The sequence below is a fragment of the Erinaceus europaeus genome, chromosome 16 (genome assembly GCF_950295315.1).
Source record: "Erinaceus europaeus chromosome 16, mEriEur2.1, whole genome shotgun sequence".
In the NCBI taxonomy this organism is placed as follows: domain Eukaryota; kingdom Metazoa; phylum Chordata; class Mammalia; order Eulipotyphla; family Erinaceidae; genus Erinaceus; species Erinaceus europaeus.
In genome coordinates, this window is record NC_080177.1 from 55,800,843 (window position 1) to 55,817,878 (window position 17,036).

The window sequence follows — 17,036 nt, forward strand, 5'->3', positions numbered from 1 at the left end:
GACTCATTGAGGAAAGAAGAATTTCAAAGTAGACTCAACTCTAAACAGAAATTTAAATTAAGTCCCCCATCTACAACCAAAAGTCTGAAACTTTGCTTTCAGCTTACCTTCCTCTGGGGCTAGCAATCTCCTGTGTTGGCACTTCCAAACCTTGGGGGCAGAAATAGACTGTCCATGTCTTGGGTTGTAGTGGTAGCATGCACCCACAGTGCCAAAGGGTGGGGAGCCTGTGGAAAACATGGTGAACTCTCAGGACAGCTGGGAAAAAAGGAACATGTAGAGGATGGAGCTTCTCTGCTCCATCATAGGAGCAACTGGTACTAAGCTACCAGGGAAGAAGTTCTGCCAAGCATGAGTGAGTCAGCCTTCCATATAAAGAGTGGGCCAGACAGGTTCCTCCACTTTACAGTCATAATAATGGCAAAACTTAAAAAAATTCTTCAAGTGCTTCCTTTTATTTTCTTCCTCCTTCATGGGACAAGAGAAGTAATTGCTTGACTGTAAAAAAAAATTTTTTTTCATGTAAGCATAGAAATTTAATTAAAAAATAAAGTTTTTAACTTTATTCTTTTTCTTTGATATAAAATCCTCCTGTTTCAAAAATTAATGGTTCTGTTTTCTATCTTCTCAGATTTTGAAAACCAGTCTCATTGCATAACACTATAAAATGATCTCTGTCACTACATTTGACCTTGGACATAAACCTGAACTATTAAAAAAAAAAACCACTGCATAATTATCTTAATGAGATTGTTTATATTCTCTCTTTTATCTGAAGGAATCAAAGGATTTTGCTAGCATGATCTTACTAAGCTTCACAACACCCCACTCAGGAATGCTATGGCGAGGATTATTATTATCAGTTTTCTCAGGTGGGGAAAACTGAGTCACAATGCAAGCTGAAGGCACAGTTTGATTCAGGACTCTGACCTTTCTTTCCAAGGACATACCCAGCTATCCCACAGAGAATTTTCTGTTGAAACGGGAATTAGTTCTTACTACTCAGAAGGAATCTGTTGTCTTGTTCTAAAACATATGTATAAATAAAGCAAATTGTTATTTCATGTTCAAAAACTATGACATATGTGTTAGGGATAGCAGGTGTACTAATACCAGTCACCTTACTTTCTATCTGACCCTCCAAGGGTCGCCAGTAATCTATTAACACATCAGACCACAGATATCGTTCACATTGTTGATGTAGAATAGTTAGTCCACTTGCCAGTAGGAAAATAATTTTCAAAGATGATTATCTTGTACATACTCCTTATAAGACATACAAAAAATTTGTGAACAGACAATGTGAAAGTGGGAAAAAACAGACAAGCCATGCTTCCATCTGCAGAGGACACCTTTAAGTGACTGCATATTCATCTCAAACAAAATATGTACAGGAGTCTACAAAGATGTACTTAACCCAACCCTCTTTTACTGGGCATTTGAATACATCCATTTCTTTTTTACTCTTCTTCACTATAACAAAAATTCTTATAGATTTGACTTCATATATTTTTATTAATTAAAAAATTTTAAGCCAAATCCCTGCTCAGCTCTGGCATATGGTGGTGTTGGAGCTTGAACCTGGGACTTTCAGCCTCAGGCATGAAAGTCTACTGCATAAAGCACTTTGTTATCTCTGAGTTTCTATGAATTTTTTAGATATCTCTCAGTTCTGTTTCCCTTTTTTTTTACAGGGCTCCTTATGAAACCACACCAGTTGCTCTATACAGAGAACTGTTTGTTGCATTGTAAGCCTTTAGTTTTGGTCGGAAAATAAATTCTCTTCTGTTTTTCTAACATTTCTCGACAGGCTTTTAGTTCTTTTTTTTTTTTTTTTAAGATTTTAAAATATTTATTTATTCCCTTTTTTTTGCCCTTGTTTTATTGTTGTAGTTATTGTTGTTGTTATTAATGTCGTTGTTGTTGGATAGGACAGAGAGAAATGGAAAGAGGAGGGGAAGACAGAGATGGAAGAGAAAGACACCTGCAGACCTGCTTTACCGCTTATGAAGCGACTCCTCTGCCGGTGGGGAGTCTGGGGCTTGAACCGGGAGCTGTACGCCGGTCCTTGTGCTTTGCGTCATGTGTGCTTAACCCGCTGAGCTACCGCCCAACTCCCTGACAGGCTTTTAGTTCTAATCTGTAGTTAAACTACCCTATCATTATTCAAATAATCAAAAAATGTGAACTGGAAAACAAATGGAAAGATGGTTCAATAATGTAAGAAAACAATGCACAGGGGTCAGGCTGTGGCACACCTGGTTAAGTGCAGAAGGACCCAGGTTCAAGTCCTTGGTCTTCACCTCCAGAGTACTTTTTACATGTGTAAAGTACTGCAGGTGTCTCTCTGTCTCTCTCCCTCTCTATCTTCCCTGACTTACAATTTCTCTCTGTATCTATCTAATATAATAATAAAAATAAGTAAAACAAAAAGATTTAAATAAAACAAAAGAATGCATAATTGCCCATTATAGCTCACTTTACCCAAGGGAACAGTTTGACAAAAATTTAAATCCTGACTTTTTTTAATTTCTATTTTTTATATTTATTTTCCCTTTTGTTGCCCTTGTTTTTCACTGTTGTTGTAGTTATTACTGTTGATGCCGTCATTGTTAGATAGGACAGAGAGAAATGGAGAGAGGAGGGGAAGACAGAGAAGGGGAGAGAAAGACAGACATCTGCAGACCTGCTTCACCGCCTGTGAAGCGTCTCCCCTGCAGGTGGGGAGCCGGGCTCCAACCGGTATCCTTAAGCCGGTCCTTGCACTTTGCGCCTCGTGCACTTAACCCGCTGTGCTACCGCCCGACTCCCTAAATCCTGATGGAGTGATAGGTTCCATATATTGCAGGAAAATCAGTTTTATGAATACACTTATGTCATATGGCTGCCATAATCTGAGTATCATAATGACTGATTATGTTGTGTCTCTGCTCCCTAAAACCATATAGAAAATTTGATGTCACTCGTCTTCAATTCCATGTTGATATCACTTTCTAAGTTTTGAGAGTATAGAGGGAATGCCTTACTTCCTTCTTTCTAGTGGGATTTACCTCAGTATCACATTTATTTCCTCATGGACATCACAGACCTATTATCTATCATCTGAATGAGGTTCAGAGTTGACAAGTTTCACTTTTCTATTTGAAAAGTGAAAAGCCACAATAAGAAAAATCTAGATCTTAATTATGTCTCCATCACTGTTACTCCATTAATTTATTCATGTGTTCTTTCATTAAATATGAGCCACAACCAAACAATGTGACTAAGATACAGTCCCTACTTTTAAGGATCTGACAGTACAACCAGGGCAACAGACAGAGAAAATAGGAAAATATATACTAACAGCTGGAAGGGGCAGGAAAGTCTTTCTAGAAAGAACTTCTGCTACAGCTCACCCTATAGAGAAATATGGTCTGGGAGGTGGTGCAGTGAATAAAGCCTTGGACTCTCAAGCACGAGGTCTTGAGTTTGGTTCCCAGCAGGACATGTGCCAGAGCGATATCTAGTTTTCTCTCTCTCTCTTTCTCCTCTTACCCCCTTCATTGATAAATAAAATAAAATATTTAAGTAAATAAAATATTTTAAAAATATATAGAGAAATAAAATGTTGCCTTGCCAATCAAATGAAATACAATACCTTTGGTTTGATGAAGCCTAAAACATTTAGAAAGACTTCCTCATTAGAAAAAGTAAGTGCCAACATGCTCTCCCTCTAGTAGACACACTCTTCCTCTGCGGGGTGTAGGAAAAGTAAGCAAGTAAAAACAAGTTCACAAAAAATTAAATAAGAACTCTCAAGACACCTTATTTATTCTTGTCATTTATTCCTATGTGTTTCTATACCTCCTGAAAATGATGCTGTAGTCTCTAAATTCCAGCAACTAACTGTCCTCTTTGAGGAAAATGACTTTTTAGCCCAACCAGTTTAACAATTCACTCCTGAAAAGTATGTGCTATTGGAAGGTAAGGTAGGTCAGGGTAAGTTCTATAAGGTTACTATTGGCTTTACACTTCACACAGTAGGCTCCTCACTCTTTAAATGCTTATCCCACAGTAAATGTCATGCCTACCTTCCAGGTACCCTCAGTGTATACAGCACAAAAGGATAAGCAACCAGGGCAGTTGTCTGACATCACCTTTTAAATAGTTTCTCTTGACAGTCCAACTATATTTGAATCTAATGGTCACTGAATACATGAACAATGTACTTGGAAGAAATATAAATATCTTTTTTTAAGCTTTTTCTTTTTAAATTTTTTAAAAAATATATTTATTTTCCCTTTTGTTGCCCTTGTTTTTATTGTTGCTGTTGTTATTGATGTTGTTGTTGGATACAACAGAGAGAAACGGAGAGAGGAAGGGAAGACAAAAGGGGAGAGAAAGACAGTCACCTGCAGACCAGCTTCACCGCCTGTGAAGGGACTCCCCTGCAGGTGGGGAGCTGGGGGCTCGAACCGGGATCCTTATGCTGGTCCTTGCACTTTGTGCCACGTGCACTTAACCACTGCACTAACGCCCGGCTCCTGAAATCTAAATATCTTAAGTACATGAATGCGGGATTGATCCATGCTAGCCTGTCCTATTTTGACTCTCTCCAAAAAGCGGCCACTCTCTTGCTATAAGGTATGATAGAAAAGGAAGCTGCTTATATTCCTGCTTGTGGGGATGTTAAGGGATTGGCAGAGCACTGGCTTTCTATTGTTGATAAAGGAAAGTAGTATTTAATTAGAATGTATACTAGACATTGTACTAAGTGTTGTATCTGTGGCACAAAACACTTTGTTAAGTAGTTAATGTTAATGCTATTTACAAATGAAAAGAGAAATAAATGGTGACACAGCTAAATGGATTTAAGACATATCTATAGCCTTATAACTAAAGTGTCTATTTTGAAGTCATTCCTTATTGAAGGATTTTGAAGGATTCCTTGTTTTTTCTCAATGACAGATTGAAAATCTTGAGAATCTATTTACTAATGTTCACATACCATTCTCTTTCTAGTCTTAATTTGAATTCTTATTAACCACAACCATCACCAACTAACCTTTCTTTTTTCTTCTCTGTTATCTTTTTCTCTGCCATCTATTAAAACTTCTTGAATCATGGCGAGGGAATTATAGTTCCTCTGCTCAAATTCCAAGAATTTTCATGGGCTACACTAAATTAATTATACACTATTTACATGGCCAGGGAGTTCTACACATGGCACTGTGTAGAACTCTGGGCTTACAAGTGTGAGGACTTGTGTTCAGTCTCTGGCACAGAATATTCCAGGGTGTTCTCTCACTTTTCTTTCTATCTTGTGAAGTAAACTAAGTCAATCTTTTTACTATTATTATTGTTGATTTAATAATGAGCGACAAGACCATAGGATAAGAGGGGTACAATTCCACACAATCCCTACCACCAGAGTTCCGTATCCTATCCTCTCCCTTGGAAGCTTTCCTATTAAAAAAAAAAAAAAAGTAAATCTTAAACAATCTTCACCTGGCATTCAAGGACCTCTATACTATATAAGGCCTATATAATTGATTCAATGGTATTTGTTGAATGAATATATGACACAAAGATAATATTTACTGTAGGTAGCAATGGTTCCCCAAAGGAGTTCCATAGTCTACTTTTTATCATCAAGAGTCAAGTAACAGCAGCAAGAATCTGCTCTAAAGCAAGGGCTATCCAAAGGGAGAAAAATATAATCTAATGTGTCTAATTGGAAATATGGTAAAGTTTGTTTTTTTTAAGGAAATGAGGTAGAGAAGCAGATAGAAAGTTTTCACTACAGCAATTAATTTTCTTTCCATGTGTTTGGTGCCAGGTTTGAACCTGGTGCTGTGTGTACTGCAAAGCACTATCCAACTGAGCTATCCCCCTGGCCTCAGATATAGTGAAGATTGTTGGCCAAATAGAGCCAGCTATTTGATGGAATGTACACTTCAACAAATATTTAGGCTTCGAAGAAAGATGCCTACAGAGTTAGAGTTCTTTACTTGAAAGAGACATAGATACAACCAATAAAATGGAATGTATTAACTTATATAACCAGAGATTTAAAAATATGTCTCAATCTGAAATAACATAAGGAATCTCTTCACACATTTTGATTCTATTTTCCCATCACAGAGTCAAGATGGTCATTCCAGCTACAGAGTTATATCCTTCATGTTCGGTAACCATAGTTACTAAGAGTTCCAGCTGTCCTGGCAAAACACCTGAAAATCACTCTCCAGAGGACAACTTGAAAAATCTGCCCATTCTTGAGTCATCACAGTAGCTGTGTAACATGAATCCTCATTGTCCAGTCTAGTGTTTTATGTTTACAAGTCTCAATCTACCTTTGTGTCACTTCCAGCATCCAGTCTTGTCTTGTGTCCTATAATAATCTCAAGCTTCAGGAGTTCAGCCTCATCTATGCAAAATAAGAAAGCAAGAGGTGGCTCTTCCAAGAAAAAGTTGGGTGCCACTTTACCCATCAAACGGGAACCAGAGACCAGCAAGGAAAAATAGTGATACCTACTATGATGCACCGAAATGTGATGGAGGGGGACTGGGTGGTAGCGCAGTGGGTTAAGTGCATGTGGTACCAAGCGCAGGGATGGCGTAAGGATGCCAATTTGAGCAGGGGGGGGTTGCTTCACAGGCAGTGAAGCAGGTCTGTAGGTGTCTATCTTTCTCTCCTTCTCTCTGTCTTCCCCTCCTCTCTCGATTTCTCTCTGTCCCATCCAAGAAAAGAAAAAAAGAAATGTGATAGAGATGGTGAGTTGTTTGCTATACTGCTATAATTTTTTTCCTGTGTCACTCATGCCTTCTGACCAATGAAGAAATCCCATCCTTGCTGCTTTGCCTTCTATCAGTAAAGCTTTTTCCACAAGGCTCCCACTCAGCAGGAGAAAGTGGCTGCAGTAGTCTTTTGAAATTTCTTTCTTTTTTTTTTTTAATTATCTCAATTTATTGGATAGAGACAGAAATCAAGAGGGTACGGGGAGACAGACAGAGAGACACGTGCAGCCTTGTTTCACCACTTGTGAAGCTTTCCCCCTGCAGGTGGGGGCTGGGGGCTTACACCTGGGTCCTTGTGCACTGTGACATGTCTGCTCAACCAGGTGCGCCACACCCAGTCCTGTCTTTTTAAATTTCCACCTGGAATTGAGCACTGAGATTTCCTTACAACACCCAGGAGACCCTCATGTGCCCGCAGGGTTGAGAATCGTTGTTGTAGAAAAATACTGGGTCTTCATCATCAACATATTCAGATACTGATGAACTCTTGGAGCATCTGTTTTGTCTAACAGAATATCTTGTGTTTTTCTGGAAGAAGAATTTGATAACTTTCATTTCCAGAAATTGATCCACAAAATTTGGAGAAGTGGGGGTAATAGGCATAAATCAGGTCCTAGACTCATAGCACCCCCCCCGCTGTGTTCTTTGTGTCAGATCAGTTCAATACTAGATAAAGGGGCAAGAATAAAACAGAATTTACCTTGTCCTTAGATTCTTTCTTTCTTTTTCTTTTAATTTAGGAGAAACAATTATGGAGACTGGCAGATGCTAAAGTTATTATGTGAGCTCACATTCATTAAGGGTGTGATTCTTAGAAACCATAAACAGTTCAATAAAATCACATTCCTCAGATATACCAAACACTTTTTCTAATCCACTTCTGGCTGATCATGAAATGCTGAAAGAATTTAAAGGAACTGAGCCAGGCAATGAGAGTATGTCCAGGAAGGTCACATGATAAGGTAGAATGCATTTTCTTTTTTTTTTTAATTATATTTACTTATTTATTGGATAGAGACAGTCAAAAATCAAGAGGGAAGGGAGACGTAGAGAGACAGAGAGACACCTGCAACACTGTTTCATCACTTCTGAAACCTTCTCTCTACAGGTGGGAACCAGGGGGCTCGAACCCAGCTCCTTGCACATGGTAATATGTGCACTCAACCATGTGTTCCACCACCCACCTCCTGGAATGCACTTTCAATCCAGTTGTGAGGATTCAATTTAATCTAGGAATGTTAACCTCTCTGTCTCTTTTTTGTCATCCCATAAAATGGAGGCAATGGAAAATCTTTCTCCAAGACTCATAGAGGGTTTAGAGAAATAGATACGAAGCACCTGACATTTAGCAAGCTGTTGATAAATGTTAGCTATTATCACTTTAGAGAATAATTTTGTTTCAAAATCTAACCTCAAAGATGATTTCTAAAGGAAGTAAGTTAAGACTTTTCCTAGATTCTAAATATCAGCACACTGGGACAATACATATAAACAATTATTAAAGGAAGTATCTGATGAGGCTAACATAATGTTTGGTGTTCAAACAAATTTCTCTTTCTGTTTTATTGGAGCACTGCTCAGCTCTGGCTTATAGTGGTGCTGGTGATTGAACCTGAGACCTCAGAACCTCAGGCGTGAAAGTTTTTTGCATAAACATTATGATATCTCTCTAGTCCCCAAACAAATGTTTCTTAAACCTGGATACCTAAACTCAATAATTTTTAATTAAGATTAAGTTTCATTAAACACTATAGTGACATTTTTATAAAAACCTTCACAGTTTTATTGATGAGGCTTTCTTATCTTCATGTGAATTTGTCAAGGAAATATTTCATTAATATTAAATGTCTAAGTGTTTAACTTCCTAAATGCAACACCTGGTTATTTATAGCCCATAAAAGGCCAATTTCTTTTCTATGAACATATGCATTTTTAATAATCCATGGTTAAAGCTTCCTTTTTGCAATAAGTCACTAGCCTGGCTTAGTACCTTTAAAGATCTGTTTGTGAAATAGCAATAATGACCCCCCTCCCCCAGCTTCAGTTTTGAAAAGCAAATATAATAGCACAAATGAAAGAACTTTGCACATGATAAAATGCTTCTTGCACTCTTGCTGCTGCAGTCCCCATAGCTGCTGACTGAAAGGAGTTTATTCCTAGTCCCTCCTCATTGGAGAAAGGATGTGTGATTGAGCACCACAGGAAGAGATCCAGAGAGTTCTCATCTTCAGAGAAGGGAGAAATTAGCAGGATGGGCTAGCAAGTAACACCACAAAGATGGTGGCATATCTGCCTTTCCTTAATACTGGCAAGAGTTGAACAGAGAGGAAGCACAAAGGTACATGGATAGGTGGTCTAGCACAGAAATATGCTGAAGACCTCAAGGCACAGAGTTTGTGCAGGAAGCAGAGGAGAGACAAAATTAGAAAGAAAGATAGGCACAGAATGCAGAGAGGGGATGCCTATAATGTCCAAAACCTTCCCCAAATAATGCCACTCTCTATCACTTATTTGCTGAGTGTTTATGTCATTTATATGTGGTGTCGCCATATAGAAACCTCCAAAACTCACTGAAAAAGCCCCATAAACTCATTTGAAGAGTAATACACTTATATTTAGACTTCAGTAGACCAGAGAAACGAAAAGAAGAGGCAGTATTACATGGGCTGAAAAGAGAGAACTGCAGTGCTGGCAGCATGCCCAGAATGAAGGCAACCCAGCATATAGGAAGAGGATGCCAGAATGGAGTTGTATAAGCTATAGGCAGGTTGGAGAAGAAACTAGGAAGAAAGGAAGACACATTATTGTTGATGCCAATTTTCAGGACCATGACTCTTCTTCCTGGTGAGTCTTCTGGCTCTGAAACTTTGGGATGGAAAGCTGACAGCCATAAATAACAGTGGCAGGGAAACTGCAAAGTGGTGGAATAAATGGGATAAATGCTTCATCTTGATTAAAGGCAAAGCTTTTTTTTTTTTTTCCCTGACCAAGAAATACTACAACTTGCTATCTTTTTAGAGGCAATCTCTGCCAAATCTTCAATAGCATGTTGCCAAACGGCATGCTGAAAATTAGGAGCTGGCTGGGGAGAGGTAGCCAAGATGGAGTTCTGTTCAGCAAGACTTCCAAGAGCTTGCACCTTGCTTTCCCTCCAACAAAGAAGCAGGTAGAATCTGTTTTCCCATTTACCAGGTTCTCCATGGCAGCTGGAATTCCTTTGATTGACTTTCCTGCTGCCACAAGGGTAGAGTCTTCAGTTCCATTATTCACTCAGATTATCCACTGGGGTTCACTCAAGAGCCTGTGGCTTTTAAAACTCTAAAGAGCAATCCAGAGCACCTTTTCTTAAGCTTCCTGGCTCCCGAGTGGTTTGTGTGGGTCTTTTAAATCTACTGACTGGATTTAAAACAGATGCAACACAGTGCTCCATTTCTGCTTGAGACTTTCTATCCTTCCCCTCCTGCTCCCACACGTTCAAGTCCTGGTGCCCATCTGTAGGGTGGGGATATTTCATAAGTGGTGAAGCAATGCTGCAGGTGTCTCTCATTCTCTCTCCCTATTTTTCCCTTTCCTCTTGATTTCTCTGTCTCTATCAAATAAATAAATAAATAAATACTATTAGAAAAAAAAAAAGGAATCTGGGAGCAATGGTCTTGAGGAGTTATCTTTCCCCCAGAAAACAAATATTACAACAAAACATCCCAATGAATTTCATCAGAGAACAACTGAGATTTCTGGTAAAGAAAGGAATATCACAAGGCCAGTGAGTGGCACACCTGGTAGAGTGAACATGTTACAATGCCTAAGGGCTCAGGTTCAAGCTTCCAGTCCCTACCTGCGGGGGAAGCTTCATGAGCAGTGGGGAGAGGTCTGGGTGGGGGGTGAGGGGGAAGAGGATCCAATGATCTGTACTGGAGGGGAAGTTTGCTTTAGAGGTGGGTGAAGTGGGCTAGCACATATTTTGGGGGTGATGTAAAATTGTACTCCTGAGATAGCAAGTTTTGCAAAACATTTCCTCAATAAAGTCAATTACAATTAAAAGTTAATTATACTAGGAGTGTACATAAACACCATTCCCACCACCAACAGACTGTGACCCATCCCTCCCACCCACTCCCACCCCCCACTGGCCCAGGAAGCTGCATGTCTACTCCTCACCACAGGGTTTTTACTTTGGTGCCCTACTTACAATTTGGTCAGGTCCTGCTTTTAGTTTCCCTTTCAGATCTTCTTACTCAACTTCTGTTGATGAGTGGGATCATCCCATAATCTTTATCTTTCTGACTTAGCTCACTTAACATAATTCCTTCTAGCTCTGTCCAAGATGGGTCAGAGAAGGTGGGTTAATTGTTCTTGATAGTCATATAAATCACTAGTTAATTAATATGAGAGGGGGAAAATTAATTGTATGTCTCGAAGTTTTTCAAAACACAAACTGAATCTTTTCAATATATAGGCTGTGTAATTGATATGCAGACTCTCTCAAAAGCCTAGACCAAGTAGATCAGAAGCAACCAATAGCACAGCTATATACAAGATACTGGGTACTATACAGCAAACCCTAACAAAAGGACTTTTCAAAGTTAACCCAATTACCAAATAATGTGATGATAACATTAACTATCGATTGTCTTTTTCAACCCTAAGACAGCAGGAACCTCACATCTCCACTATGGAGCCTCTACTTCCCCCAGTCCTGGAACCCTTGGATAGGGCCCACTTTCCCGTATGCCTCTCCCAATCCATATCAAATAATATTGCATCTGCCGATCACAACCTAACCAACGCAACGATGGCCACCTCAACATGCTTCACTTCAGACTGTGTCCAGAGACTTTACATGTGGAATGACAACCCTTCAGCTTCATTACTCGGGTGAGACCTTTCCTTTCATAGTATACTCTAATTTCATCTCAGGTGGTTCACTTTCTAACAAAGTCCTAAAACCTAGATATACACCAGTTTCTGTGAGAGAGAGCTTATGTTCACACGTATCTGTAAACTACTGCAAAACATATGCCTGAAAGCAGAAGTGCACTAGAGTTTGCAGTGAGTACCCCCCTAACACTTCGTCTCCTCTATTCCAAGCTTTGGGTCCATGATTGCTCAACAATTTGTTTGGCTTCGTATGTTAACTCTCTTTTCAGTCACCAGGTTCCAGATGTCATCAGGATGCCAGCCAGGCTTCCCTGGACTGAAGACCCCACCAATGTGTCCTGGAGCTCAGCTTCCCCAGAGACCCACCCTACTAGGGAAAGAGAGAGGCAGACTGAGAGTATGGACAGACCAGTCAACGCCCATGTTCAGTGGGGAAGCAATTACAGAAGCCAGACATTCTACCTTCTGCAACCCACAGTGACCCTGGGTCCATGCTCCCAGAGGGCTAGAGAATGGGAAAGCTATCAGGGGAGGGGCTGGGAAATGGAGATTGGGTGGTGGGAATTGTGTGGAATTGTACCCCTCCTACCCTATGGTTTTGTTAATTAATCCTTTCTTAAATAAAAAAATTTAAAAAATAAGTTAATTATACCTAACCATGGTGAGATTACTTGAGAAACTAACTACTTGAGCTAACTTGGAGAGCTCTGCCAGAGCCCATGTCATCCCTCTCTGAGAAACTCAACCTTTTCTTATTTCAAGCATAGATTTTAGTTGGCATTATCTGAGGTATGCCCCATTGTCGGTGCTCTGCCAGACACCTCCACACGTGTGACCTCATTATGCTTCACAGCCCTTTGCAGCAGTAGGTGCTATTATCCCAATTTTCCAGAAGAAGAGACAGACACTGGGGGTGGTTACAGTTAAACAGTAAGTATCTGCTAGAGCCAGGATACAGATCCAAGGCTCTGACTCCAAGTCTGACACATTTTATGACAGACCTCACTGCCTCCATTCTTTATACCTCTAGCCAGAAAGGATCTGACTAGCCTCTAGGAGGTAGCCTGCTGGAATGTAAATATTATCTTTTCATTCATCTCTGGGCATGTCAAAGACTTCACAATGGAAATATGTGTGGAGTAGTTTAGTTGGGTTAGCTGCCCCCACACCCCATTCATGTGTTGAAGCCCTAAACCCCAGTACCTCAGAATATAATTGTATTTGGAGATAAGGCCTTATTTAAAGAAGTGATTAAGTTAAAAATGAGTCTGTTAGGGTGGGCTCTTAGCCAACCTAAGAATAAGTGTCCTTATAAAAGGTTAGAACATACCATGAGTGCGGAAATTAACAAAGAAGTGGCCATATGATAAGACAACAGGAGGGCAGCTGTCTGCAAACCAGAAAGCAGGCTCAGGTGAAGCTAGCTCTTTGGCACCTCCGTATTAGATTTCCATCACCACCATCTTAGATTTCCAGCACCTCCACCTTAGATTACCAGCCTTCAATCTGGGGAAAATAAGTGGTTGCTGCTTATTTTTTTTCTTTGCCTCTAGCGTTATTGCTGTGCCTCGGTGCCTACACTACAAATCCACTGCTCCTGGAGGCTATTTTGTTGCCCTTGTTCTTTATCGTTGCTGTTGTTGTTATAATTGTCATTGTTGTTGGACTGGACAGAGAGAAATCAAGAGAGGATGGGAAGACAGAGTGGGGGAGAGAAAAACAGACACCTGCAGACCTGCTTCACCACTTATGAAGCAACCCCCCTGCAGGTGGGGGGCAGGGTGGTTGCTGTTTAAATCACCCAGTCTGCGGTATTTCGGTAGCCTGAGAAGACTAACACCAGTCCCTACATGTACCTTACAATATGCTATGAATATTACAATAAAAAAGAGAGCAACCCTACTCTCAGGAGTTTATGGTCTCAGAGGAGTCACTCGGAAGCAGACCGCCAGTTAGAATATGGGGTGGTCAGATCCAAGAAGGATGACAGAGGGCCTAGTGGGGGTTGTATTGTTATCTGGAAAACTGGGAAATGTTATGCATGTACAAACTATTGTATTTACTGTTGAATGTAAAACATTAATTCCCCAATAAAGAAATTAAAAAAAAAAGAATATGGGGTGGTCAGACATGATGGGCCTAGAACTCTAACTCTCACGACTGTCACTGGTCAACTCCATCAGGAACAACAAGGCCCCTATAGGACCTGGCCCTCAATGTGAATCAACAATGGTAGGGAATGTTCCATTCTCCGAAGGGAGGTCGTATAGCATACTCTGCTTACCAACCGAGGATAATGGGTCCTGAAATTGGCACATCCTGGAATGTTCCTAGCCGTGACCACAGAATATTAGCTCATACCTACAGTGAGTGATACAGAGGTTACACAGGCTCCTGTGCTTACTATGCGTCCCAAATCATATTGATGGGGTTTATAGTTAACTATATTTATATATGTTTCCCATACCAGGGAGCTACTCTCTTCCCTGATTCAGCTTTCTGGTCCTTTTTCCAACCATGACACCATCCTCCTAGATAACAGCTTAGGTCACATGAACATTAGATGTCAGGCACAGGCAAAAATTAGTTGGGTCGTGGGCCCCTTGGAATATATCTAAAGTAGACCTACTAAACCCCAAATCTCCATCTGAAATATTTTTGCCTTTAGGTTCATGATTAGTCAACAATTTACTCTGCTTTCTATCTTAACTCTTTTTCAGCCACCAGGTTCCAGATGCTACCATAATGCCAACCTGACTTCCCAGGGCAGATGATCAGTGTATCCTGGAGCCCCACTTCCCCAGATCCCTTCCTGACCCACTAGGGAAAGAGAGAGACAAGCTGGGAATATGGATCGACCTGCCAATGCCCATGTTCAGCAGGGAAGCAATTACAGAAGCCAGACCTTCCACCTTCTGCACCTCATAAGGATCCTGGATCCATACTCCCAGAGGGTTAGAGAATAGGAAAGCTATCAGAGGAGGGAATGGGATATGGAGTTCTGGTGGTGGGAATTTTGTGGAATTGCACCTTTCTTATCCTATGGTCTTGTCAGTGTTTTTTCATTTTATAAATAAAAATAATAAAAAAAAGAATATGGTGTGGTAAGTGCTATAGAAATCCAGCAATAGATTGCTAGGGGGGACATGAGAAGACTATGAGACCTGATGCTTGGTATATACCTGGCAGAGGATATCTGGGAAAAGCTTAAAGGAACTGACAGTCAAACCTGAGATCTACAGCAGCAAATGCTGGAGAAGGTGTGGGGTCAAAGGAACCCTCCTGCACTGATGGTGGGAATGTCAATTGGTCCAACCTCTATGGAGAACAGTCTGGAGAACTCTCAGAAGGCTAGAAATGGACCTACCCTATGATCCTGCAATCCTCTCCTGGGAATCCTAAGGAATCCAACAATTCCTCTCCTGGGAATTCCTGGGAATCCTAAGGAACCCTGCAATTCCTCTCCTGGGAATCCTAAGGAACCCAACACATCCATCCAAAAAGATCTGTGTACACATATGCAGTACAATTTGTAATAGCCAAAAGCTGGAAGCAACCCAGGTGTCCAACAACAGATGAGTAGCTGAGCAAGTTGTGGTATATATACACAATGGAATACTACTCAGCTGTAAAAAATGGTGACTTCACCGTTTTCAGCCGATCTTGGATGGACCTTGAAAAATTCATGTTAAGTGAAATAAGTCAGAAACAGAACGATGAATATGGGATGATCTCACTCTCAGGCAGAAGTTGAAACACAAGATCAAAAGAAAAAAAAAAAAAAACAAGTAGAACCTGAAATGGAATTGGCGTATCACACCAAAGTAAAAGACTCTGGGGTGGCAGGTCCAAGAAGGATGACAGAGGACCTAGTGGGGGTTGTATTGTTAAATGGGAATCTGGGGAATGTTATGCATGTACAAACTATTGTATTTACTGTTGAATGTAAAACATTAATTCTCCAATAAAGAAATAATAAAAAAAAAGCTGAGATCTAAAAAGATTTCTCCATAGACCTGGAAGAGTTTTTACTTTCACTAACCAAATATCTAACCTTTTATTTTATTTTTATTTATTTATTTATTTTTTATTTAAGTCAGAGCACCACTCAGCTCTGGTTTATAGTGGTGCAGAGGATTTAACCTAGGACTGTGGAACCTTAGTACAAAGTATCTTTTCATAGCCATTATATTTATCTATCCTCACCCGTATCTAGTCTATTCTTCAGTCCAATTCCCTAAAATCCATAAAGCATTTCTCTTGTGCCAGATAGCTATTGCTGTTTAGCATTTAGTTTCTATTTAAAAGCAAAGCTGGGTGGGGGAGACAGCATAATGATTATGCAAATAGACTCTCATGCCTGAGGCTGTAAGCTTCCAGGTGTCATGGTCACCCACACCACTATAAACAAGAGCTGAGCAGTGCTGGGGGGTGGGGGGAATAACTTTCTTAAATGCTTAAGTCTGGAAATCAGTATTATGAAACTATTCAATATAAGCAGCTGTGATTTTAATATAAATTTTAAAATACAATTGTAAAAGTTAAGTGACCAAAGGAGGTGAGCTAGCACAGAATTTGCTATTGTGAGACCTTGGCTTCAATTGTAGAACTACACATGCCAGAGCAATGCTCTGATCACTCTCATAAAACATGTAAGTAAAAGAATAAGTAAGTATTCATACATTTTGTTCTCACTGGGTGCTCACCACTCCAAGTCAATTTTTTTTTTTTCAGTTGGAAAAGCAGAAACAGAGGGAGGGAGGGAGGGAGGGAAAGACACCATAGAACTGGAGCTTCTTCCACTACTGACAAAGCAGGTGAGCTATCCTGCAGGCTCAACAAGTAGATTTCTACAAGTTCAAAATAATAATGTGGTCCTTTCCCCTCAAACTTATAGGATTGAGTATGTTTATTTTCTCATTTTATTTTATTTCATTGTGGTGTATTTTATTTTATGAGAGAGAGCAAGAGAGGGACACCAGAGCACTGCTTAGCACTGCTCAGTGCTGGCTTATGGTGGTGCTGGAGAATGAACCTGGGACCACAGAGTCTCAGACATGACAGTCTTCAAAAAAATTTTTTTTTATATTTATTCCCTTTTGTTACCCTTTTTTATTGTTGTAGTTATTATTGTTGTTGTTGATGTCATCATTGTTGGATAGGACAGAGAGAATTGAAGAGGGGAGGGGAAGACAGAGAAGGGGAGAGAAAGATAGACACCTGCAGACCTGTTTCACCGCCTGTGAAGTGACTCCCCTGAAGATGGGGATCCGGGGCTCAAACCCATATCCTTAAGCTGGTCCTTGTGCTTCCGCGCCACATGCGTGCACTTAATCAGCTGCGCTCCTGACACACTCCCATGGCAGTCTTTTTGCATA

General features: G+C 40.2%; 1 protein-coding gene across 3 annotated transcripts in view; it reads right to left on the reverse strand.

The window, feature by feature from the left end:
- The window catches only part of FMN1 (formin 1), a 446,009-nt gene that overhangs the window by 373,309 nt on the left and 55,664 nt on the right, over positions 1-17,036 (reverse strand). Inside the window, exon 1 of one of the 3 annotated variants that reach the window (XM_060175177.1) lies at positions 108-303. The exons of the other annotated variants lie outside the window; for them this stretch is intronic. Coding sequence (XP_060031160.1) covers positions 108-240 — 133 coding nt within the window. The 5' untranslated portion in view covers positions 241-303. Of the gene's footprint in view, positions 1-107; positions 304-17,036 lie in introns of those variants that run through there. 3 annotated transcript variants of the gene reach the window in all.